Raw genomic sequence first — 23784 nt, 5'->3', positions numbered from 1 at the left:
GAAGATCTTGGGCTGGGAGGGACCCACAGGGATCATCCAGTCCAACCCCTGCCCTGCACAGACCCCCCAACAATCCCACCCTGGGCAGTGCTGTCCAAACACTCCTGGAGCTCTGGCAGCCTCGGGGCCATGTCCATTCCCTGGGGAGCCTGGGCAGCGCCAGGCTGGAGGAAATGGGATTTACAGCTTCCTTACTTCTGGGGGATAAGGCAGATCAATCCAAGCTGCTTCCTGCTGCAGGGTAACAGGGTTTTTTCAGACCTTTCTTCTTTCCTAACACTGGTAAAACAACGAAAACAAAACCATCCAAACCAGAAAGCTTGAAGAAATTTCAGCAATTTTTATTGATTTCAGCTTTTCCAATGAAGCAAATACATACAGTACAGCCAAAACAAAACTCTGAGACATTTTTCTCACATAGCTATATCTTACAGAATACACTGTAGAGCTATGGACTGGTAAGGCTGAGTTGGTCTCACACTTGTGTGTGTTCAGAAAGGAATGAAACTGCCTTTGACTTGTCCATGAGGCTTCTGAAATGCTGGGGTGGGATTGTACAACACACAAAATAAACGAAGCATTTATAAGGAAACAGACCAAAAAAGCTCTGCTGTGCTGAGGACAGTGAGGGTGGTGTTTATTTACATGGCTGGGTGTCCAACTGCTCCTGCTGCTGCTGGCCACACTCCTTCTTCCTCCTCAGGAATTCTCCATCCCTGTGCCACAGACCGGCCCTGTCCCTGTCCTGAGGGTGTGCCCTACCCTGGCTCTTCAAGGAGCAAGGAACAGGAACAGGAAACCAGCTCATCAGAGAGGATGTCACAGTTAAAATCGTGCCTTAAAAAAACACCTCCCCAGAATGAAAACAATTATACTGGAGGTGAAAACAGCATTAATTCACATTGGAGAGAACCTCACTGAGATCCCAGAATGGCTGGTTATGAGCAACAGCAGTTACTCCAATGTCTGAATTTCTCTTTACTTCTCAGAGTTGGGCATCACAGTCACTTCACTGACTTGGGTGGAGGCTGGTGTCCAGGTTTTAAAGGGAGACTGTGACGAAAAAAGAGGATATCAGAGAATTCCCCAGGGGAGATCTAGCTGCAGAACAGCCCTGGAATGGCAGAATGATTGTGATTTCTGCAGCCCACAGCTCTCCTGAGTGGGCTCTGCCCTGAGGTTTGCAAGCAGTGACAAACAGCACCCTAAAAACAGCTCAGGGGGAGGAACCTCTCTGGAGTGCCCAGCCCAGGGTAGGGACAACATCCCAGCTGGGTGAGGTTGCTCAGGACTGTGCCCAGTCATGTTTGGAAGAGCTTTGAGCATGGAGACAGATTTCAGTTTAAGCATTTGTTAGCTTTAAAAAAAACCTGTAATAAAAACAACTGTAACAATGTTTTTTGTAATAAAATGTATGTGAATGATGAATCTGCCTCCTGGAGTCCAATATTCACTAATGAAATCTCCAGCACCTGTAAATTTAATTGTGAGTTGATGATCATAATGCTATGGCTCTTTGTGCCTTGTAAAGTAACTGCATTAGGGGAGAAAGCAGCTGCAGTGTTTTAAAATAAAGCCTAAATTACAGCCAATTAGAGTGAATTTCCTCAATATTCCATCATTCCATTTTGCAGTTCTGTTTCCTCAATTAGTTTTCCAGAGGAAAACACTTGCTCCCAGGACTTGTGTTGGACATATCATTACAGATCAAATCTGAATGCAAAACTGCACAGAACACTTCACACCCAAATGAAACCAACCCTGTGGATGCTGCAGCGCTTAGGGACATCCAAGGATGGGTCTTGCCCAAAGCATTTCCAGTATTTTGCATCTGGGAATCCACATGCAGCAAGGGAACTGCTGGAAGGGCTTTGCCCACAGACTGGGCCTCTTTGCTCTGTTTAAACCCTCCTGGAACATTTCTGTCCAACTGGATTCTCCTGGTTCTGCCTCTCCACTTCAAAGGGGCTTTTTTCCCTTTCTCATTTGGCTGCAACTCAGCACAGAAAGCTCCTGACTGAGAAGAGTGGCTGCTCAGTAAAGTGCACAAGATGAAGCCACCCTTTGTAGCCCAAGAGGAAATTACCTCTCCCTGTGGGCAGGAGCTCCCTGTGCTCCAAAGGGGAACCAGCAAGGGCCACCTGGAACTGCAGCAGAGCAAACCTGAACTTCATAGGGGGTTCTTTAGTGGGCACAGACCACCCTATGGATGTGAACTGAATATCCTGAGTCCCACCAATTAATGAGCCTGACACTTAATATGAGACTGCTTTTCTATTTTCAGGCTCATAATCCATCCTTCCCAAACACATCCCGTGCCCCTGATGTTTGAAAAACAGGGCCTGTGCCCCTGCAGCCTTTGAGGTATATTAACCAGCACAGGCAGCAAAGACAGCCTCAGCTGCTCCTTCCCTATGAGTCTGAGCTGTGTCCCCTCCATGGGAAGGATATTTTTCTTCTGGAGAGAGGAAGGTTGTGAGAATTGAGTTGCTCTGAAATGAGCTCAGCAGTCCCTCATCACAGCCTCAGCATCACAAGCAGATGAATGCAATTCAAGATCCTGAGAAATAAAACATTTCCAAACCTGACAATCACACAAGTGCTCACATTCCTTTGCACATCAGTACTAGTTCTTTACATTGATCAATAAAAACAAAACAGGATTAAAGAGGACACATCCCTCCCTTCTTTCATTTCTGTGGCAGTCAATGATTCCAGGGGGAAAACACTTGGCCTGTCCTGCTCAGCTTCTCAAATGCCACCTTTGTCCTGGTACAGTCAGGAACTGGAATTGCTTTGGTGCTCAGAATGGATCAGGACCTAGGAATGTTCAAGCTATGCAGCTGTGTCCCAACTGTCCTCTCAAAACAGCTTCAGGGAAAGGTGATGGAGGCCTGGGAGAGAATCTGCAGTGTCAATTTGCTTCTTGAGATAAAGAATTCATGTGACAGGAAAGAAAATGTTAACAATTATCAGAGAAAAATCCTAAGCAGAGAAGAAGCCCTTGTTCATAACTGTGAGGAATAACCAGCCTTGGAAAGAAGAGCATCCTTGTGTGTATCTGTTAATAATGGACAGATGCAAAGGGGGAACTTGACCTAAAATTGACTTTTTATGTGTTCATGGATAAAAACAAGTTGTGACAAATTTTCAGCATGGCAGTATTTGGTGCATGGATAGGGTGAAGTTGGAATAAAATCCTGCAAGGGGCTAAACTGCACAATCACCCTGACTTTGGGTGGAAAACAGGGGATTAAGCTGGAGGAAGATCCTGCTCCCCTTGTGTGCTCTGTGTGCTGCCTGCACACACCTCTACATCACACCCAGAGTTACACAGACACACTCTTGGCAAAAAAATAATTATTGACATTGAGAAAGTATATAAAAGTCCCTTCTCCCCGCTAAAAAGAAAAAAATGCTTAAAAATATCAGTGTCATCCATATGAAATCCACATGTTTGGTTTGCTTTACAGTTGAGTTGAACTCAGAAACTCTCTACATCTTTAACACCCTCAGGAATCATGGAAGTGTTGCTCTTCATGGACATGAACCAACTCCAAATTCTGAAATGGAAAAAAAAAAAAAAACAAAGAAAAAGCAAAACCCCAGATAATTAAAGCATTCAAGAGATCTTTTCATTACAACAAACCCCAACTTTTAATCTTTTCTCTGAGCCTGGCTGCAGTTTCTCAGCTGCACATAGCTTTTCACCCTGGACTTCTACCCTCCTCAGAGTCCCAGTGCAAACATCCCAATAGTGCAGGAAGTGAAATCCATTCCTGGGCAGAGGGAAGGAAGGGGCTTTGGCACTGTTTTCTCTTGGTTTGATCACAAGGACTATGCTGGGGAAGGGAGCAAGTAGTACCCTCTGCATAATCTCAGACACTATCCAAGAGACCTCTGGTATTTTCAAAGTGCTTAAAGCTTTTCCCTTCAGTGGGAATCATGAGTGAAAAGTGCCTGATGGGTTAAATCCTCATTTCTCACTGAATATAAACCCATAACGATGCCCTGGAAATTCTGCCCGAGGTTTCTCTTCCCTGGATTCTCTATTGGAATTTTCAGTTGACAGAATGTGGTTCTCAACTCTGACCTGAGGCTGACAGGCAGATTAAGGGCTCAAACAATTGCTAAGGCTAATGAAGCCATGGATGTGCTGGAATTCACTGCACATAACTGGCACTGTCTGGATAACATTGCTCAAAGTTCAGGAATGAGGGCAGTGCCAGGGAGAATCCCAGAAGAGCCTCACCTGTGAGGGTTTGGAAAAATGCACTGAATCAGTGATTGCTTGGCACAGGAAGGGAGAGGCACAGCCGGGCCCAGCAGCTTTGTCTGTCCTGTGACAATGGTGCTGAGCATCTCCAAAATGCACAGCTGGGCACTGGGGACAACATCTGCCCTGGGCCTAGGGACAGCACTCTGACCTCTCATAGAAACAGACTGGGCTGGGAAAATTTGGGATGAAAATCTCACAAACACACTTTTGGGGTGATCAAAAGTAGCAACAATCTCAAAGGATTCCCAAATCCACCACAAGGGCCATGTTCTCACCTGCAGCCTGAATGTGCATGGAGAGGCTCTAAAATCTGGAGGAGAGGGTCCTGAAGGTCGTTCCAGCTAAAGATCCCATCATGTTCTTATCAAACCCTTGCTAAAAAAGCAGAAACATGAAATGCAGTGAGTGCATATCAGCTTCCACAGAGCAGTAACTGAGCAAAGCGTGCTTCATCCTCAGCCAACCTCCTCTGCCAGCCCTCTGGGTAGCTTTGTCACCCTTACTGATGAACTCCATAGAATCCATGGGATGGTTTGGGTTAAAGGGACCTTAAACCTCATCTCATCCCACCCCGTGCCATGGGCAGGGACACCTTCCTGTAGACCAGATGGCTTTTCCTAGCATTGCCTTCCATCAACCCTGAGCTGGACCCCTCCAGGTTTTTGGAGGAAACTGTTATTGAATCATTCACTGAGTATTGTTCCATTTAGTTCCTCATTCTGAGAAAAGAGCAGAAGTCTTCACATGGTGCATGTGCCCCTGGAGACTCCCATCCTCCTCTCCTGACAGGTACCTCTGCAATGAACCTGTGTGTGAACACCAGAGTGACTCAGTCACACCAAAATGAGCTGGCACGGGCTGTGAGCAGAGCCTGGCACAAAACTACTCCAGCTACTGTGCAGAAAGCCCTCACTGTCAATGTGGGAACAGACTTTGGATGCTCTGCTTTTGCCTTCAGGTGCTCCCCTTTGTAGGGATCCCTCCTTCTCTTTAATTTGACCCTGTAGTCTCTGCAGGTGCTGCTGCTTTTGAGTTGAAAAAACACAGCATGTTTAAAGAAAGCCACTGGGAGCAGGAGCTGGGAATTGGGAGCAGCAGCAGCAGCTGGAGCTGGAGTTGGCTCAGTGCCTGTTTGGCTCTGCACCTTCCCAGCTTCTGTTGCAGGGAGCAAAACAAATCCCAAATACTCCTCTGCTTGGAGTAAAAGTTGGTTGGAAAGTTTACTCTGACTGCAGGGGGGTGTAACCACAGGGCAGGGCTATGGACACAGAAGAAAAGGAGGGGAAAGAGAGGAGGGGCCTTGCCAGGCACCTGCTGGGACCTGATGGACTGCAGTGAAGGGAATCCCCTAAATGAGGCTGGAACACCCAGCGTTTCTAGCCCAGAGGGAAGGGGCTGTGCTGGGGAGCATTCCAGCGCCATCCCCAGGGAGGAAGGTGTTTGACACAGGCATGACACCCTCTGCTTTGTCCCCAGAGTGAGTCCCAGCAGTGTCCCCCTGCCACCTGCTCAGATGCCAGGTGGGTGCCCAAGTGCCCCAGGCTCCTCCTAGGCCCTGTCCTACTCGCAGGGCCTTTACCAGCTCCCCACTTCAGCAGGTGAACAACCCGGGGCTGCTCCTGACTCCCAGAAGCAGGAGTGTTGTCCTTACCTGCTTGAGCACACTCTGGAGCTCCCTGTTGGACCAAAGGTCTGTCAGGAGAAGTCGAGCAGCTTCAGCTGCTTTTGGACAGGAGCTGGGAAGGTGAACGCAACAGGAGGATTATGGCAGGCACAGAGCAGCACGCCACAGACACTGCTGACCACTGGGACAAACCCAGCTCCAGCTGGGAGCCTGGCTAGCCATGAATAAGCCTGTCAGTAACACCCTCCTGCTCTCTCAGCAATGTTGTGTGACAACAACTGTCACCAGAGCAGGGCAAATGAGAGAGGAGGATCTGAGTGGGAAAATGAGCATAAAACTGAGCTGAGCCTGAAATCTGAGAGAGGGAAAGAGAAGGGAAATAGTGCCAGCCCTTTGCTGGAGTCTGCAGGGACTCCCAGCGTGGGTGGATCTCCTGGGAGGGGGCAGAGAAGCGGGTTTGGAGCTGCCTGGAGAGAACAAGGGATGGGAGCCTTTGCAATAACAACATCTGCAAGCAGCTCAGAGCCCTTACTCAGCACAAGGGAACAGATACCTGCTCACGTAACAGCTCGAAACCGTGAGTCATTGCAGGGCCTTTTATAATTTTGGAACATTTCATACCCAGATATCCCCTCCCTGCTGCCTCCCATGGCTGCTCCTGATGTCCTGGGCCTCCTTCTGGCTGTGGGAGACTCCTGCTCTGGGTTCAGGGCAGTAGCCTCAGCCTGTCCCACCCAGGATGATGGAGAGGAACAGGACCAAGCTCAGGGCCCTCCCTGTCTCCACAAAACCTTGTGCCCTCAAAAACAGTCCTCAAAACATTCCTCAAAACAGTCCCCAAAAGCCTACAAGAAATGGGACCAATAGATCATGGGGAACCTGGGACATCAACTCCACATTTGGAGTGTGGGAGGACAGGGACGGAACCACAGCCAGTAAATTTTGAGGCATTTCTCTGACATACACAGCAGCTGTTACCAAAGAAATGATCAAATTTAACTTGGTCATAAACTTCAAAGGTGTTGTGCAGCTCCTAGTGTTGTGTGGAGGGCTGGAGGGCAGCCAGAAATTCCTGAGCAATGCTTTGGGACAGAAACAACAGGTTTTATTGCCAAATCTCTTCTGTAGTTATAAGCACACTATTCTCTGTCACCAGAATAACAATGTTTTAAAACATTTTTTGCATGAAGTGTTGTCTGTGGCTGAAAAGCCATTAAATCCCTACAAACCCAAGGGTACCTCAGTACCTGTGATCAGACAGGCAGGGCACAAACTGAACTATCTCTTTCAAGGATTTGTAGTTTCAAGTTGTTTCTCTCTTCCTAAGCCAGAGTAATTCTCTCTTATTTTTGAAAAAAAAAATACTTCTAATGATGCTAAATATGTGCTTTTTGCCAGAGAACATCTCAGAAGTTTTGTATTTTCAAGCCAAAATTACCAGCATCAGTGTCTGAGTCATTTATGAATTCAGGCAGAAGAAGTTCTGAACTCTTCATTTGAAGAACCGGCACTGACTGTTTCTGACAGCACTGACTGCCACAATTTAGGTATAAAAAGCTCAATACGGAATGGTGGAACTGTGATGCCAACTTCTGGAGGTAAAGCAGCATATCCCAAACAAAACAGTGTGAATATAGTAGTGAGTAACACAGAGCAGAATATCAGGGACAGCTGATTTGGGGGGGAAATTCCTTAATAACAAATTGCCTGAAAATCAAACTTGATTTTAAGTATCGTCTGTCTTTTACAAATAGAATTATTCATGAAAAAGTGTGGAAAGGCAATGAGGTAGATGTCCCCTGGTGGCAGTGGCAGGAGTCATCCAAAAAGCTACAGACTCAACAAAACATAAGACACAATCAGAAGGAGATGATGGGGAATGGGGAGAAACAGAATGGGGGCAAAAAAGATAAGAATCTTGTCCACAGATATCAAATAATAGGGAGAAATAATCCTTCATCAAAGGACAAATGTACAAAGAACTTAAGGTGTGTCACTGAGAATGCCAAGGAATTCCCAGAACAAGCAAGAGATTATGAAATTGATATCAAGCTGCAATCTTTGGCAGAAATTGGAAATTGGAAATGTGTGGATAAGAAGAACTCTATGGCACAGGGAATAATCAAGGGAAGACCTGAGTTTCTCGAAAGATTAATTTTGGTGAAATGCTGTGGTGCAATTGAACTGCAAAATAAAACTGCGATAGCAAAAGTGTGAAAAGTGAAGGAACAAAGAGAAACATAAATAAATCCACGGTAAAGGGATAAACTGCAAATGTGATGCTCTAAAACACAAGGAGAGATTTTTGGGAAAAGCTTTGAGTGCAGCCAGTAGAATTAATGAGGAGAATTTTACTTTAATTAGTGAATTAATGTTGCTTGAAAATGAGCAGAGAACTGTTTTTCAGACAGCTGGAGAAGAAAAACGAAAAGAAAACCAAGCACCCCAATAAATCAGGTCCAGTGGCTTGCTTTTCAGAAACACCACCAGAAATTGAAGGAAATATTCAATATTTTGGCAACTTCAATTAAAAATAATGAAGAGAGAAGGAACCCCATTTGACCATGAGCTCCATGTCACATATGAGAGCATCTGCAGGAAACACAGACAATTACTTAATTGGGATGCTCCAGGAAGAAGAAGAAACCACATCCATCAGATAAACTGCTGAACTCTTTCTGCCTTTCTGTCAGAACTCAGCTATGAGAAACATGAGGAGAAAGAAACATGGGAAGGGAGGAGAACATGGGAAAGGGCAAGATGCATAACTCACTGGTCCGGAACCTGGAGTCTCTTTCTAAGCTATGCCTCTGAAGCTGTTTGAGCAGGTGGAGCTGCTGGTTTGCAGCTGGTAATGCAGTGAGAGCCCAGCTCAGAAACACAGGGCAGGATCTGTGGGTGGCAGAGGAGACACAGGGAGGGAAAACCCAGACACCAGCCCCAGCCTGGGGGGTCAGGGAATGTCCACAGGGACCTGAGGCAGATTAACAGAGAAAACTGCAAAGTCCTGACAGAGTGCAGGGTGTTCCTGGGTCCTCCCTGGCTACTGAGGCACCCCTGAGACCCCTGTCCCCCCCATCTCTGCTGCCTGCAGTGCTGGAAAGGAGGAGGGTGATGATGTGGGACTCACCACATTCAGAACCACAGAGAGGACCTGCGGGCTTCAGCCAGCCCCCAGGAGAGGTGGAGATTTATTGAATTCCAATGGGGAGGGGGAGGCTCTTTCTGATGAAGGACTGGACAAATCCCACCCTAATTTTTCTTGTTTATCTTCACAGGCAACATGTGACACTGGGAAAATTTCACCTTGGGACCCAGCAAGAGTCTCTCCAACATCTGCTCTGCTGGAACAGCCTGAAATAATACAGCTTGGACAAGCAAGATTAGTCCTGGGTGGAAATTGTTCTCCTTCTCTTTTTCCCTAAGAAGTGAACAGCATAAAAAATCTCTGGGGACAAAAATTAATGATGGAGGCAAAAGAGCAACTCAAGTTTTGGACATTGTAAGAACTGGGAAGTTTCTTGGGAGGATTCTGTGATCCAGGCAGGACTGGAGACATTTCCAGAGTTTGGTAATTCCTCACAGTTCAGTGACTCACCTCCAAGAAAGCTCATCCCCAGCAGCCAAGGCAATTAAAGTGCTCCCAGCCCGGGTTGTGCAAGGCTGTGCTGGAGCAGCAAATTACTGAGCACTGGTCTGAGGAGCCACAACAGGACTTCAGCACCATTCAAAACAAGGAGGGCTTAGGAGAGGGCTGGGTTTCATGGTAATTGGGCTCATTGGAGAGTGGAAGCAAGTAAAAGCAGCAAATAGAGCAATGCTCCTTGGCCCAGCCCCAACCTAAACAAGGAGGCCCCGTGTAATGACAGAGAGTGTCTCTGCCATGGAACAAGAGGTGGATTGGAATAACTTTATCAAATGATGATGAAGGCATGCAAATGGTTTTTCACAACAGAAAACAATGGGTTACTTGTCTAAGGCATTTTAAAACAAAGACAGATGGCAGGAGAGATGAAAGCCTAGGAAGGAGAAAACATGGTTGAAGATAATGGAAGTTTAACACCAGTTTGGCCAGAAATGAACACAGAACTTGACAAGGCTTGACAGGCTTATGCTGCAGGGAGTATGGATAACAAACAGGACAGAATTCCTACCACCAAATCCCAAACCAAGTCCTAAAATAGAAAGAGGAAAAATATGATAAGATTGCTCAGCTGGTGTAAAATACAGGAGCGGACCAGGAAGGTGCCTAAAATAATTCCTGTCTATGTTCCCCCAGAGTCGCATCTTGAGGAAGATGATTCAACTAAAAGATGAACATATTTGCACATAAAAGTTAAGCACAATCCTTATGTACCTGCAGTGTTGAACCTCAGACCTGACCTTCATGACAAGGTTTGAGGGAAGCCCAGGAGTCAGGAAGTCACTGACATCCCCTGTTCTGAGGGCTGGAATTTTTCATAGATCAGAGAACCCCAGAGTGGTTTGAGTTGGAAGGGACCTTAAAGCCCATCCATTCCCACCCCCTGCCATGGCAGGGACACCTTCCATTAGCCCAGGTTGCTCCAAGCCCCATCCAACCTGGCCTTGGACACTTACAGGGATGGAGCAGCTTCCCTGGATAACCTGTGCCAAGGCCTTCACACTGTCATGAGGAATAATTTATTCCTATTATCCAGTATAAATGTCTCCTCTTATAGTTTGAAACCATTCCTGTTTGTCCTGTCACTATCTGCTTGTATCAAAAGTCACTTCTCCTTTTTTTCATAAGCTCTGTAAGTACTATTTTTAAAAGACTTTAAGATGTTGATGCTTCAGTTCTTTTTAGAAATTCCTAAAATTCAGCCAGAAAGTTTCCAGAGGCCTTTTTGCAAATCCCACCCTGGATGGCTCCTGCCTGTTTCCAAGAAACCGGTGCTGAGGATTTCTGCCCACCAACACACCCAGTTCCTTTATTAGGAAGGAATAATACTGCAGTCTGGCTCCAAAGGGTACTGGGAAGACTCTGGGGTCAGTCTGGCTCTGTCCCTGCCCCTGCCTCATGCCCCACACTCACCCATTCCGGCACAGACTCACTACATTATTTAGCAAGTTGCTGGATAGGTAAGACTTTCCCAAGTGGGGGTTGGACATGATGAGGTTCCTCAGAGTGTAACAAGCTGATGTCATGATCTCCCCATAGCTGCTGGTGTTTCCAGACTGGAACGACAGGAGACGGGACACATCTGGGAGCACCTGGTGAGCTAAAGAGGTGGAGGAATGTTCCAATCAACAATTAAACACAATCTGGCACAAGTGAATGATGCTATTTTTGTTAACACCACGCAGAGTTATCTCTGCAGGGAGACACTGGAAGTGTTGGACAGCAATGGCATCTTTGTCATGAGTAGATTTTCCCAAGACAAAACGAGGTCTGAAGGCCTTTGGGAGGGCAGTGTTGTTGGCCACAGACACTGAAGTCCAACTCAGTTTCCAAAACACTGTCACCTTTGTGGTCCTGCGGGTTTGTCACTGTCCATAAAGCACAGCACATGTCACACAGCACTGGTGACTGTCCAGAGGAAATGACACTGCTCTGCCCAGTTCTGGAGCATGACTAAGTCTCCTTATGGGGCTTACAAAGCAAGCTGGGCAGATCCCACAGAGCTGAAAGCTGGGATCCAGCACGGGGGAAGGACTTACCCATGGTTTTGTGGAGCACAGGATGCCTGGACATGTTGCTCAGCAGAGAGGCCCCAGAGCGGACAACCTCGGAGCTGTTGGACTGGAGCAGCCGAGCGATGCGGGGCAGCCCCTTCTCCTTCAGCCCAATCATCTGGCTCATGGCATTGGACATCTGAGGGACAACACAGGAGTCCATGGCTTACAGTGCCACGGGGAAACAGCTGGGATGGTGGTCAGGCCTGGAGGAATGTGACTGTACCATAAATACAGCACTGTACAATCCTTTTTCCTGCTGCCATAATCTCACTTTGCAAGTTTTTCCTCTCTTCCCCATGGTTTTGGGAGCCTGGAGAAAAGGAGGCTCTGGGAGGACCTTCTGGCTCTCCTCAACTCCCTGACAAGAGGGTGCAGCCAGCAGGGGGTTGGGCTCTGCTCCCACAGAACAAGGGAGAGGACAAGGAAAAATGATCTCAAGCTACCTAGGGGAGGTTTAGATTGGATACTGGGGAAAATTCTTCACCAAAGCAGTTGTGAAGCAGTGGCACAGCTGTTCAGGGCAGTGGTGGAGTCACCATCCCTGGGAATGTTCAAAAAGTATGTGGATGGGGCACGTGGAGACATGGGTTAGTGGTGAACATGAGTGAACAGCTGGACTTAGTGATATTAGAGGGCTTTTCCAAGCTTAATGATTCCATTATTCTGTGACATTTGAAAAGTCAGCCTCTCATGTGCTGTGATGCAGCTGGTGCTGTTCTCAGGAGCCCCAGTGGAGCAGCTGATCACTCAACTGACATTCCAAAAGCTGGAGAAGCTTTGCTTTTATGTCCACATTGCCCTTGCCCTTCACAACCCCCTGGCAGCTCCCTGTCCTGGCCCTTCACAGCTCCCTGCCATGCCACAATGGGCTGTTGGGGAGCAGGAACAGAAAATGTATGCCTTTAAAAAACAGTCTGAGGACCAAAAATACTCATTCTAGATGTGATCTTGTGCTTGGAAATGTAGAAGGTCTCAGGATGCAGCCAGGCTGATGAGCTCAAGCACATCTCCTGAATAAACTGCCCTTATTGACAGAACTTAAACTGAACTTCTCAGCTGCCCCTCCAAAAAGGCTGCTGGAGACACATGTCCATCAACAGTGAGATGGGAGTGGAGAGAAGGGTCTGGAAAACGTGCCCTGTTCCACATTCACACCAGCAGGACTGGGGTGTGTAAAGCACAGCTGAAGGATATTCAGAGCCATACTCTATGAGCTAAAGGATCACAGCAAGCTCCATAACTCATCTCCAGATTCACTTTCCATCAAATGACAGCAAACTCAGCAACTCCAGCTCCAGCTCTGAGCTGGAATGAGACCCTTCAGGGGAGGACCCACTTCTGCACACCCAGACAAATTTCAGCCACTCCATGCCAGGAGGCTGAATTAAGTTGCTCCAGCACTGTCAGAGCTGGGTTTGGTTGTTTGTCCCTTGTGCAATGTTGTTGATTGCTGAAATTTTCTTTTCCCTGGAGCACAGAACTCCAGCCCCATTTCCCTGACCAGCTCTGCCCATATGTGACAGCCTCTCTTCACCTTCTGGTTCATGGAACTGCTTAGTTAAATTGCCAAAAGTCAAGGTTCCCAACTATTTAGCATGGAAATCGTTGTGACAAAAGGAGATCAGAGCTGGCAGGTTAATGCTATCCCAGCAAGGAAGGCTCCAAGTGAGTCACCCCTGGGTGGGACACTCCCCACACGTGACACGCCTCTCCTACCTATGGAATCATTATCTCTTTATCTCCCCATCCATCTTATTTCAATTGGGATTGATGGAGCTGGGCACAAACAGACAAGTCAAGGGATGTTCCAGGGGAGGCAGCCTGTGAGGACGTGCCCAGAGCAGTGATGTGGGCCCGCGGAGCCGCAGCTGTAACACGTCCCTCATGGTGCCACAGCATCACCCAGCCCCTGGCACCGCCATGCTCCCGTACCCACGGGTCAGGACATCTGTCACAGCTATTTTACAGGTAGCTCTGAGGTGTGGACAAACCACAATCCACAGCACAACCCACCCTGTCATTAGAGCCACCTCCCCTTGGAGCACACGCACGGGTGGTGGCTCAGCCCTTCTCCCATCTCTCATCACATCTGGCTAAGGGTGCACATCTGGGCTCACCCTCATTGCTGCCTTGGGGGAGGGTGCCAATACCAGCAGCTACTGGCAATGCAACCAACAGACTGGGGAAACTTGGAAACCCAGTGTTTGGGTCTGGAATAGATCCTTGGTATGCTGCTTGTAGCTCCCCATGAGACCCTGAGTTTGGAGTTAGTATCCCACTGGATCAAACACTATGGAGAGACTGGCTGTGGTGCCCCGAGGTTTTAGAAGTGCATTTTCCTTTTTCATGGCTGAGAAGTAATGATGATCAGGGACCTTAGTTGTCTTCCCAACCTTACTGACTCTCTGATTCCAGGGAAGTGCTGACACATTTGGGTGCACACATGTGGAGGAGAGGGAAGCTCTTACCAGCCCTCGGCTTGCAGTGAGGTTCTGCAGAGCTCCAGCACAAGCTTCCAGGGTGGCATCCTTCTTGCTCTGATCCATCAGGGACAGGTAGGTGCGGATGGCATCTGAGTGGTAGAGCCAGCTGGGGCCTTTGGGTTTGAAATCCTCCTCGGGAAGGGGAACCCCGTACTCATCATTCTGCAAAGATATGAGAAACAGGGAGTTCAGATCCTGATCTTCCTTTGCAGCCCCTGCCTGGGGCTGAACATCACATTCCCAATCTCTCTGTGGCACATCCTACCTCCATTTTCCCACTCCTGCTGTTGAAGCAGCCTGTGAGAGTTTTGTCCATGTAAACGCTCCGGGCCATGTGGTTGAGCTGGGTGTATTTGTTGGGAACTTCAGCATCCAGGCGGTAGGAGAGGTTGTGCAGGATGCAGATGCAGTTCTCCACAGACTGCATCACCCCCAGAAGACAAATGCAAACATTACATTAGGCAGAAAACTATGGAGCAGCACCAGAGAGGACACGGACTGGGCCATAATTAGCTTTTTAGCACCACAGATGCTCTTTAGGCTTGTTCAGGGAACAAAGGATGGGAGGCAAGGAGCTGGAATAGATGTGAAGGAAGGTAATCAGTGAGCTGCTGACCCAGAAAGCCTTGGGAGGTCTCACTTGCCACAGACAAGTTGGCAAACAGGAAAATAGAGAGTTAGAGTGGTTGGATCAAACCATGAAATTCCAAATCTTGAAATGCCCCTCTCACCAGAGGTAATTTCCTATGACCCTCTCTGAGTCACCGCTACAGATCAGGGGACACTTTTTACCAAATACAGGCTTTAAGCCTCCTTTCCCTGGATGCCGGAGTGCCCAATGTGAAGAGCAAGGGAGAATTTTGGCTGGATACCCATAACCAACACTAGAACCTGTGGTTACATTTCCAAAGAGCTGTGTTTTGTGTGTGCTGCTAGAAAGGGGCTTCCTGCAAAAGCCATTCCCAAAAGAGGGTTTGCTCAATCCAGAGAGAATTCAAAATAGCTTTGGTAACTTTGAGGGTTACGTCTGAAAGGTGTCTACAAACACTTTTTTGTCCAAGGCAAGTGCTGCTCACACACAGCCATCAGTCACAGTCAGGGGACTGGCAAAGAGATGCCAACTCCTGGCTTCCTGCTGAACATGGTGCCAAGCTCGGGATGATACACTTGAGTCCTGCTGGATGGTAAGATGTGAGGGTAAAGAGCAAGAGAAGGATATGAGGATGCTGGAAGGGGAAGAGGAAGGGTAAGGATAAGGGGAAGTATTCTGGGGACTCAGGAGCCAAAGTATTTTACTGTTCATCTGTGTTTGTTAAAAGAAAATTTTAAAGCCCAGCTCTACTTCAGGCCCAGAGGCCCAAAGACTTACAACCCTCCAAGAGATCCCACTGAGGTTTGGAAGGACAAGCGCAGCCAGAGAGTCCAGCCTACTCTTGTGTTTGTTGGAAAGGGATTTTGAGGCATTCCAGGGTTGCAATTGTTAACTGTAGGGCTGGACAGCCCAGGGCAGCAGCTGATACCTTGTCATCAGGGCGGCTGGAGGCCACACAGTTCTGGGTGTAAGTCATGACAGAGTCGATCAGGCCAGGGTAATTCCTCATGGTCTGGCGCCCCATGTCTGCAGAGCTCAGGTTCCTGAGAAGCCATCGAGGATCATGGCAGGGGACAAAGAGGAGAGAGGGTGAGTTGGGCTCTGTTCTGGCTATGGTTGTCACTGAATTCAGGGATTTTTTGGCAGGTTCAGCAAGGCTGAAGAACTGCTCCTGTTCTGGAGGCCTTTGATGGGACTGCACTAGGTGCACGCCTCTCTTGTTGCTCTTTGGCACTGATTTCACCTGGAACATGTTGTGCAAGGAGCTCTACATAGAAGACACCCTCCTAGGGACAGTCACCAGCAGAAGGTTGCCTCAAAGGCTCTGCATGTGCCACTACACAGACACTGTCTCCTGAGTAGAGTTTCCAAAGGGAAGACTGGCTAAAGACTATCTGGGCTTGTTGTGATCACCAGGGAGGTGCACAGGGTTGTAAGCACATCAGCAATGTCTGCGTGGGAAATGGGCTGGAAATGCTGGAGACCAGCAGTGGCTCTTGCCAGAGGGACTGACCCATCTGTGAGATCAAAATGGGTTCCCAGACACCAACAGCTGTCAGGATGGGAGTTTTTCCAGTAACAGGATATGGATTTTGTTGTTTTGCCCGGTGTTTTTTTTTTTTTTTCCTATTTTATTGCCTTATAGCTTGCAAATGAAAAACAAAGAGAGGTTGGCAGTGGTTGTGAGATATTCACTGCAGGCGTTCCAGAACTGGATCTGATGTTCACTGTGATTTGCAGCCTCCTCATTAACATGGATTCATCTGCAATCTAGAAATGCTTGAGCAGCAATGGCTCGGGCCCAGGGCAAACCCAGGGCTGTTCTCATCCCTGTGTTCTGATGTGGCAGGGCAGTGACTCAGAGCAGCCCTGGCTCAGCCCTTGGAGCAGGGGCTCTGGATCCAAGTCCCAACTTCCCTTACTCTTCCTGCTCCCTCAGTCCTCTGGAGCTCCCTTGCTGACCTGCAGCTGTCAGTCTTCCTTGGGATGTTGGGCACTGCTGCCACAGGCTGCGATCAGTTTCAGAAGGTAGAGACTACCTCCAGTTAAACTCCACAGGGTTTTTACAAGCTGTTGCCATTTGTCTTTCCCTCATTTTAATGGGATATTTTATGATGTTTGTAGGCTGGGATGGCCTTAAAGCAGAGCAGCTCATACCCACCGTACCCCATACATCCCGAGCCACAGCTGCTCGGGGAGCTGCCTTCCAGGACAGGCAAGGAGGGAGCAGCACTCCCTATCTCCCAGACACAGTTCCCAGCCACAGAAGCTGATGGTATCAGGTCTCCAAAGGCCCTGCCATGATCAGCCTCTTGTTTCATAAGCAGCTCCAGCTCCTGCGAGCTGCATGTCTGGGAAGGGCGCGGCCGGCGCTGCCTCCCTCAGGGAGAGCTTCCCTTGATGAAAGCACCTCATTATACAGGGCAGGTTTTTTGCCCCACTTGTTCCCATTGAGACAAGGAGCTCATATCCAAGTGGAGAAGGAAAGTAGGAGAAACAGCAAGTCAGGGCGAAGATCCCCTACAAAAGGACTCTGGTTTCCCGTGAACAAAATAAACTACTCTGGGCTAAGTCTGTACCTCCTGTTTTGTAGCTGAGTCTCTAGATTAAATGAGCCAGGAAAAGTCGAGGACAATGGGACTGTTCTGTACTAAAACATTTATCAAAAGAAGTGGAAAATGCTTGTTTTCCCCACATAGAGAATTCTGTCTTTTTGTCACCTAAACCCTAAATCAGTTTGTTTTCTCTGGAAGCCTCAAAACTCTAAAGGCAAAGTCTGTCCAGTTTCCTGGTCTGAGCTAAACACTGATGGGTTTCATTAGTGCATAAAACAACTTCCATTTTTTTTTTGAGAAGAGACTCAGTAAGGACAAAATTATTAAAATAAAAAGCTACTAGGAAAGTATTTTATATGCAATTTTTTTCTGCACCTTCTCTTAGTCAAGAAAACTTTCTCAAGGAGAATTTTTCATTAATGCAATTGTAAAGAGCATGAATTCAGCTCATTGTAAGAGGATTTAGATGGCTTTAGCTTTTGCCCACAAACACAGTCAGTCCCTGCCTGGTGACTCACCTCAAACACCCTGTGGCATTGAAGAACACTTCTGGATCGATAATTTCTCGTGTCCTGTTGCAGCTGCCATCAGACCAGCCCGAGAAAGGGATGATAACACAGTCTGTCAGCACAGGCAGAGCCTCCTGTATCAACTCTTCTTTTAGTTCATCAGTGGAGGAGAGGTTCCAAAGCAGTCCTAGGAAGGACATGGGACAAAAGCTCAAGCACAAGATCATATGCATTAGGAACTTTGTTTAGCTTGGGTGATTCCAGCACCAAAATCCTTCTTCCCTTTACCACTCTGAGCCGAGAGTGCAGAGGCTGCCTGAAACCTTGGTCCCTGTCCATCCCTATGGGAGATAGGCAGGATGGGTCCACATGGAGGTGGGCATTTAAGCATCCTTCCTCCTCCCAAAATTGCTGTTTATTGCTATTAGGTTGCATGGGACAGCATCTCTCCAGGGATCTTGGAAAGGCTTGCACGTAAAACTTGGAACGCAGCTGAGGGTGACCTGCACCAAAAAACTCCCATCAAATCCTCAGACAAAGGTGAGGCACCAAGGAGAGAACCCAGCCAACACTACTGGGGTTGGCAGCTCCCTTGGCCATTCCTGGGAACGGCAGAGGGGGCAGGATGCAGGGAGGCATGGGAATGGCAGGGTGACCATAACTGGGAGGGGACCTGGGGCAGGTGCTCCCCCAACAGGCACTGAGGAATCCTTATGGAACATGGAAGGGCCAGGACCTGCTCTGCTTTCTGATTTAGGTCACCCTTGGGTGCAAGACGAGCAGAAGACCCCCTCTCTGTGCTAGGGTAGCACCAGGGCTGCAGACCCCAGGCAAGGGGAGCCTCATGGCTGAGCAGACTTGGGGGTACCTGTGAGCTGTTTCTGAATTTCAGTGTTCCCTGTCCTGCGGAGGAGGCTCACACACTCCCTGATCCCGTTCTGCCGCCGGGTTTCCATCTTGTTGGTGGGGTTCTTGAACACCAGGTTCCGGAGGGCTCCGGCTGCCGCCCGCTGCACATTCTGGTTCTGGCTGCGGAGCAGCTCCACGAGCTTGGCAATGCCCCCCAGCCGATAGACCTGGACAGGAGAGACATGGGACAGACAGGGGACATGAGCACAGAGCACTGGGAGAGACATGGGACAGATACAGGCCATCAGCACAGAGCACAGGACACTGATGGGACAGGGACATCCAGAACTGCCCCAGCAATGCCAGGAGTCAGACTGCCCATCCTGGGGGAGCTGAAGAAGCAGAGCTGCCAGGGCACGAGGGCCAGAGATGACAAGTCTGGTTCAGGCTGTGGGTCAAGAGCACAGAGTTCCTGGACTGGAGATTGGAGCCAAAAGCTCAAACTGCAGGAGTGGCTGTCTGTGAGTAATGGCCATAGACAGAGTCCTTTGCTGATGGAAATGCGCTCCCGCAAACTTTCACCCACCTGCACAGTCTGCACCGAGTGGAAATGCAGCCTTGCCTATGCGCAGAGACCATTTATAGCCATCTAATGACATGCTGTGGTCATTTACCTGCATCCTGAGATCACAGGCTGAGCTCAGAGGGATGGTCACGGCCAATGTCACCACCCTCGAGGTCAGCCGCAGGCAGTGGAGGGAGCCCAGCCCTGGAGGACACCACACACTTTAGAAGGCGGATCCCTGCAGCTGAGCTCTCCAACTGCTGAGCGCTCCCGCTGTGGGACGTGCTCTGCAACGGCCGTGATCCCGCCCCGGAGCCCGTCCTGCCACAAACGCCCCTCGGCTGAGGGCTGCTGACAATGGACAATGAAAGAGCACCTTTTGGGAGGGAAGGAAAGCAAGCGTGTGCTGGGATGAGTCACCGACCTGCTCTGGCACATCCTCCTGGGAAGGATGGGACGGCCCAGTGCTCAGAGAGGGTTTGCAACGGTAACAAAGGGTGTGGCCACCCCACAATTGGCCACCTGAACGTGGGCTGGGCACCTGCACTCATCCAGGCACAGCCAGGGCGCAGCCCCACACCTGGCCAGCGCTTCCAGCTCCACTGCTGTGCCAGGACAGGGAAAGCCACTTCTAAAGGGCTGGCAGGTCAGTAAATCCAGGATGGGGATAAACTTTGGTGACATCCTTGCCACAGCAGATCCATCCTTCAGTGTACCTCCTTTGATGCATGTTGGGAAAGGAACTGAGGAGTAAGATCATCAGAAAAATAACCTGTGCTATTAGAAGGGCTTCTCTGTGGTCAGGTATCACAGAATCACGGAGGGGTTTGAGTGGGAAAGGACCTTAAAACTCATCCTGTCCCACCCCCTGCCATGGGCAGGAACATGTACCACTAACCCAGGGTGCTCCAAGTGCCACCCAAACTGCCTTGGACACTTCCAGGATGGGGCAGCCAGCATTATGAATGTGCAAAATGATCTTTGTACATGATCACTAATTAGCCCATTGGCTCAGGTGGCTAAAATAGTCTGGAAAAGGGCTGTGAAAAAGGCTAGCAAAGGGCTGCAGGGTCACTGGCCAATGCCCAGCAAAGTTTACAGTGGGATTTAAAGCAGCTTTGTCTGGCTCTGACTCTGTAGCTCTAAGATAGTGAAAGATTGATGTGGAACTGGGTGCAAGATTGATGCAGATGCAGTTGCAGCCAGGAGTGCAGTTGCCCTCAGGAGAGGACATTGGATGGCAGCTTCCACACTGTCAAACCCCATCACCCTGTGCCAAAACAGCTTGTGGTGACAACAGGAACAGTCTCCCTGATACCCAGAAACTATTCCAGACATTAAATCCTGACCAACTGCTGTTGTGACAAAGTGGCCATCAATAGCTGAAAAATCTACTTAAGAAATACATGAGCCTGATGAAAGAGGTACAAAGCACTCTCATGAAAACCAAGGGAACCTATGGATCCTTGGCACTAAGGAAAACCAGTCCCATCCCTCTCTCGTGCCATCAGCCCTGGTGTGACACTGGAGGAGTCTGCTCACCTCTTGCTTGGCAGACTCATCCTGGAAGCAGGTGTGCTGCAGGTAGTAAGCCCCCATGGCCTGGTACTTGTCATCAGAGGAGCACAGGAGCTGGATAGCCTTCTGGATGGTCATGGTGCCAGCATCAATCTCATCACCACAGATCCTGTGTCAAAGAGAAATACAGAACTGGGTGAGTGCTCAGCCAAGACAGCTGTGTCAGCACTGGGAGTTCTTGGGAAGGAATCACTGATAAAATATTATCACATTGAGACACAGACCACACAGTGCACTTCTAGTGGATTTCTCTGTCTCAAAAAAAAAAAAAAAAAAAAAAGATGGTAAAAGATGGAAAAGACACAGTGAAGAGCACTAAGGGTAATAAATTCCAGATCCAGTCTATCCATAAACAAAGGAGACAGAAAATGAAAGCTGGGTTGAGGTGGTAGATGTCTGATCATGCCCAAAGTAGAAGTTTAATGAACAGAGACCCAGTTTATTGTTCCCCAAATAAAGGAGTGAGTGGACAGGAGTGAAACCATCTGTCAGGGGATGAGGACAAGGTAACATAGGAAGGTGGTTTTCCCACAGCATGGGATTCTTTGATGTGAGAGGTGGTGGAAGCAGAAATGTGAGCACAGTTGATGGTCTTGGGAAGCTCAAGCAGATCCCTCAGGAAAAGGCCTGTCAGGAGTGATGGAATGGATAAATAGGCAATTTATGAAATGCTAATAATAGCTCTGAGACATCCTGCTCTCAGGGGATGTTCACACTGACTGGCTCCAAGCTCGTATAAAAGCTGACCACTGTCATCTTCCCTGTTAGAGGTAAAGAATGTGCCTGCAACTCAAGAGGAAGGATATGAATTCCTCTGGCTTGTGGCAGGACTGGAACCTCAGGAGAAATGCAAACATCTGGAGGTTCTCCCACTTGTTTAGAAACATGAAGGTCCTGCTCTTTTTGGCTTGTTCTTATTCAGTACCATATGTGATGTTTTAACGACATAAAATTAGAAAAGGATCCAAACTTTCAGGGGGTCTGAACTGCAAAGCTTGTTTGTGCTTCCAGTTATGGAAATTAATGTAATTGAAGGTTCCTGTCTCCTCTCAGCACCCTTGCAGCTGAATCCTGCAGAGGCTGCATGGGGATCTCAGCTCATGGCAATGGTGGCTGCATTCATTTGCAAGGTCCAGGACTGAGGAGAGTCAAAGCCAAACTCCTGCTTGGTTTTCTGTCAGCAGTGACAGGATACAAATGAGAAAGGTTTCATTAGCAATGGATGGAATCCAAAAGTGTGAGGGCTTTCCCAGGCTATTGAAGTTGTGGCTGTGCCTGGGTGATGATGCTCCCTGGGACTGATGGGGAGTTTCACCTGGAGGTCAGGAAATCAGTCCCTGATTGAACCACATTTATTTATACAAATTTTTGCTACATGTCATACCAGGAGTGACTCTGTAGAGGGGCTGCTCATTTTCAGACAATGCCATAGACCAACAGAACAGTCATTTTTAATAAGTTCTTTAAATGAACCCATTACATTTGAAATGTTAAATTTCACCACAAGACAGTAGCACTTCCAGGCATGGGATGGACAGAGTTGCTTTGACTGTGCCAAAGGAATGTAAAGAATAAAGGTCTGGAAAGGACATGTGGTCACCACCAGCAGCACTTACAGTGAGATAAAACATTTATCCTTATGACTTTAGGGGCTCCCCTCCACACAGCACAGAGCAGGGAATAATATGTACAATTCCCCAGGGAATTTCACACAAAAGGTAGCATGAAGGACTCTGGTCTCCACTGCCCTCACTGGCATAAAGTTACACTCAGCCTGCATCACTCAATCAAGCACCTGTGGAGTCAGTGGAAAGAAATCAGTGCTTCCAAAAACCACCTTGCTTTTGTGTCTTGGACATTTTTCCTAGGAAAGGAAGCCCTGCCCTCTGGAGACACCTCTGCCTCTCTTGGTATGCAGGAATGAAAGACAACAGTCTGGGGTTGGACCTGAAGCATTCCATGTCTAAGGCTGGGTAAACCTCATTCCACTTTTATTTCTACACTGCAATAAAACATCACTTCCTCATAAGACTTTTCATAAGTTTGAACCTCTATCAAAACCTGGCAACAAGGAACTTATATTAAACTTGCAACAAGGAGACACAAAACTGGAAAGACTAAGTAAACTAGAAATTATGGAGCCCCAGAAACCCTTGGGCTGGATCCAGGATGTGATTTTTTTCTCAGGATTTTTTCATGCTCCTGAGATGATTGAGCTGAGAACTGATAGATCCTGCACCAGGGAGGGACTTCTCCTTTGGGAATTGGGACCTGGACTAGAGGTTTGGGAAGAGAGGCAGATTGGTAAAAATACCAGGTCAGTGGCCATGTGATCATAGCCACTATTTTGCCTTATAATTATTGAATCAAATGCACTTTTTCTGAGACAGAAGGATGTCCACTTGGCCCAGCTGCTCAAGGAAGGCAATTTTCTTCACATCCACTCCACAGAAGGACAAACCCTCCTTCAACTGGGAAAAACTGGGGATGCAGGTGCCGTTCTGTGGGAGTAAATGTGGAAGGTTCCCTTTTCCCTGCTGTCTCCTCAGCAGAAATTCACAGCAGGTCAGCAGTGAGGCTCAGTCACACTGCCCAGGAAGAAGCCTGGATTTCTCCTACCTGAGAATAAAATCACCCTGGCAAAGTCCAGGAAAGGGAGATTGTTCCTCAGCCAGTCGGGGCATTCCTGACCAGATCCACACTGTGGGAACAACAACCTGCTTCAAGACAAACTCTTGGACTGAGCCATCTCCAGCCTGGTGATGTGACTGGTAGGAAGAGCTCCAAAGGCTCTTCTCCCACAAGAAAGAAGCAGACTAGGAAGAGACCTCAGCTAGAAATTACTCAATGGAGACAAAGAAGATCAGATTCTGGAATGGAAGGCAAACAAATACTGAAGAGGATCAGCATCAGAGAAAGACAATTTCCCTCAGGAGAGGAGGAATTAGCAAGTTCCATTGTTCATTAATAAAATCAGAGTAGAGACTCTCAAAACAGTGTTCAGCACATCCCAGAACTCTATCCCAAATAAAAACAAACCAAAATGAAGG

General features: G+C 48.2%; 1 protein-coding gene across 1 annotated transcript in view; it reads right to left on the bottom strand.

Annotated features, from left to right (window-relative positions):
• Window positions 1-320: 320 nt before the first annotated feature.
• The window catches only part of PKP1 (plakophilin 1), a 48399-nt gene continuing 24935 nt past the window's right edge, over window positions 321-23784 (bottom strand). The window contains exons 4-14 of the mRNA XM_009097341.4: window positions 20699-20843; window positions 18611-18818; window positions 17752-17929; window positions 15607-15721; window positions 14352-14507; window positions 14072-14248; window positions 11586-11739; window positions 10960-11146; window positions 5931-6015; window positions 4555-4654; window positions 321-3563 (exon numbers count right to left, since the gene is read on the bottom strand). Of these exons, the coding sequence (XP_009095589.1) occupies window positions 4583-4654; window positions 5931-6015; window positions 10960-11146; window positions 11586-11739; window positions 14072-14248; window positions 14352-14507; window positions 15607-15721; window positions 17752-17929; window positions 18611-18818; window positions 20699-20843 (1477 nt within the window). The 3' untranslated portion in view covers window positions 321-3563; window positions 4555-4582. The remainder of the gene's footprint in view (window positions 3564-4554; window positions 4655-5930; window positions 6016-10959; window positions 11147-11585; window positions 11740-14071; window positions 14249-14351; window positions 14508-15606; window positions 15722-17751; window positions 17930-18610; window positions 18819-20698; window positions 20844-23784) is intronic.

Source organism: Serinus canaria, chromosome 26, assembly GCF_022539315.1.
Source record: "Serinus canaria isolate serCan28SL12 chromosome 26, serCan2020, whole genome shotgun sequence".
Taxonomy (NCBI): Eukaryota; Metazoa; Chordata; class Aves; order Passeriformes; family Fringillidae; genus Serinus; species Serinus canaria.
This window is presented reverse-complemented; position numbering and strand designations above follow the sequence as displayed.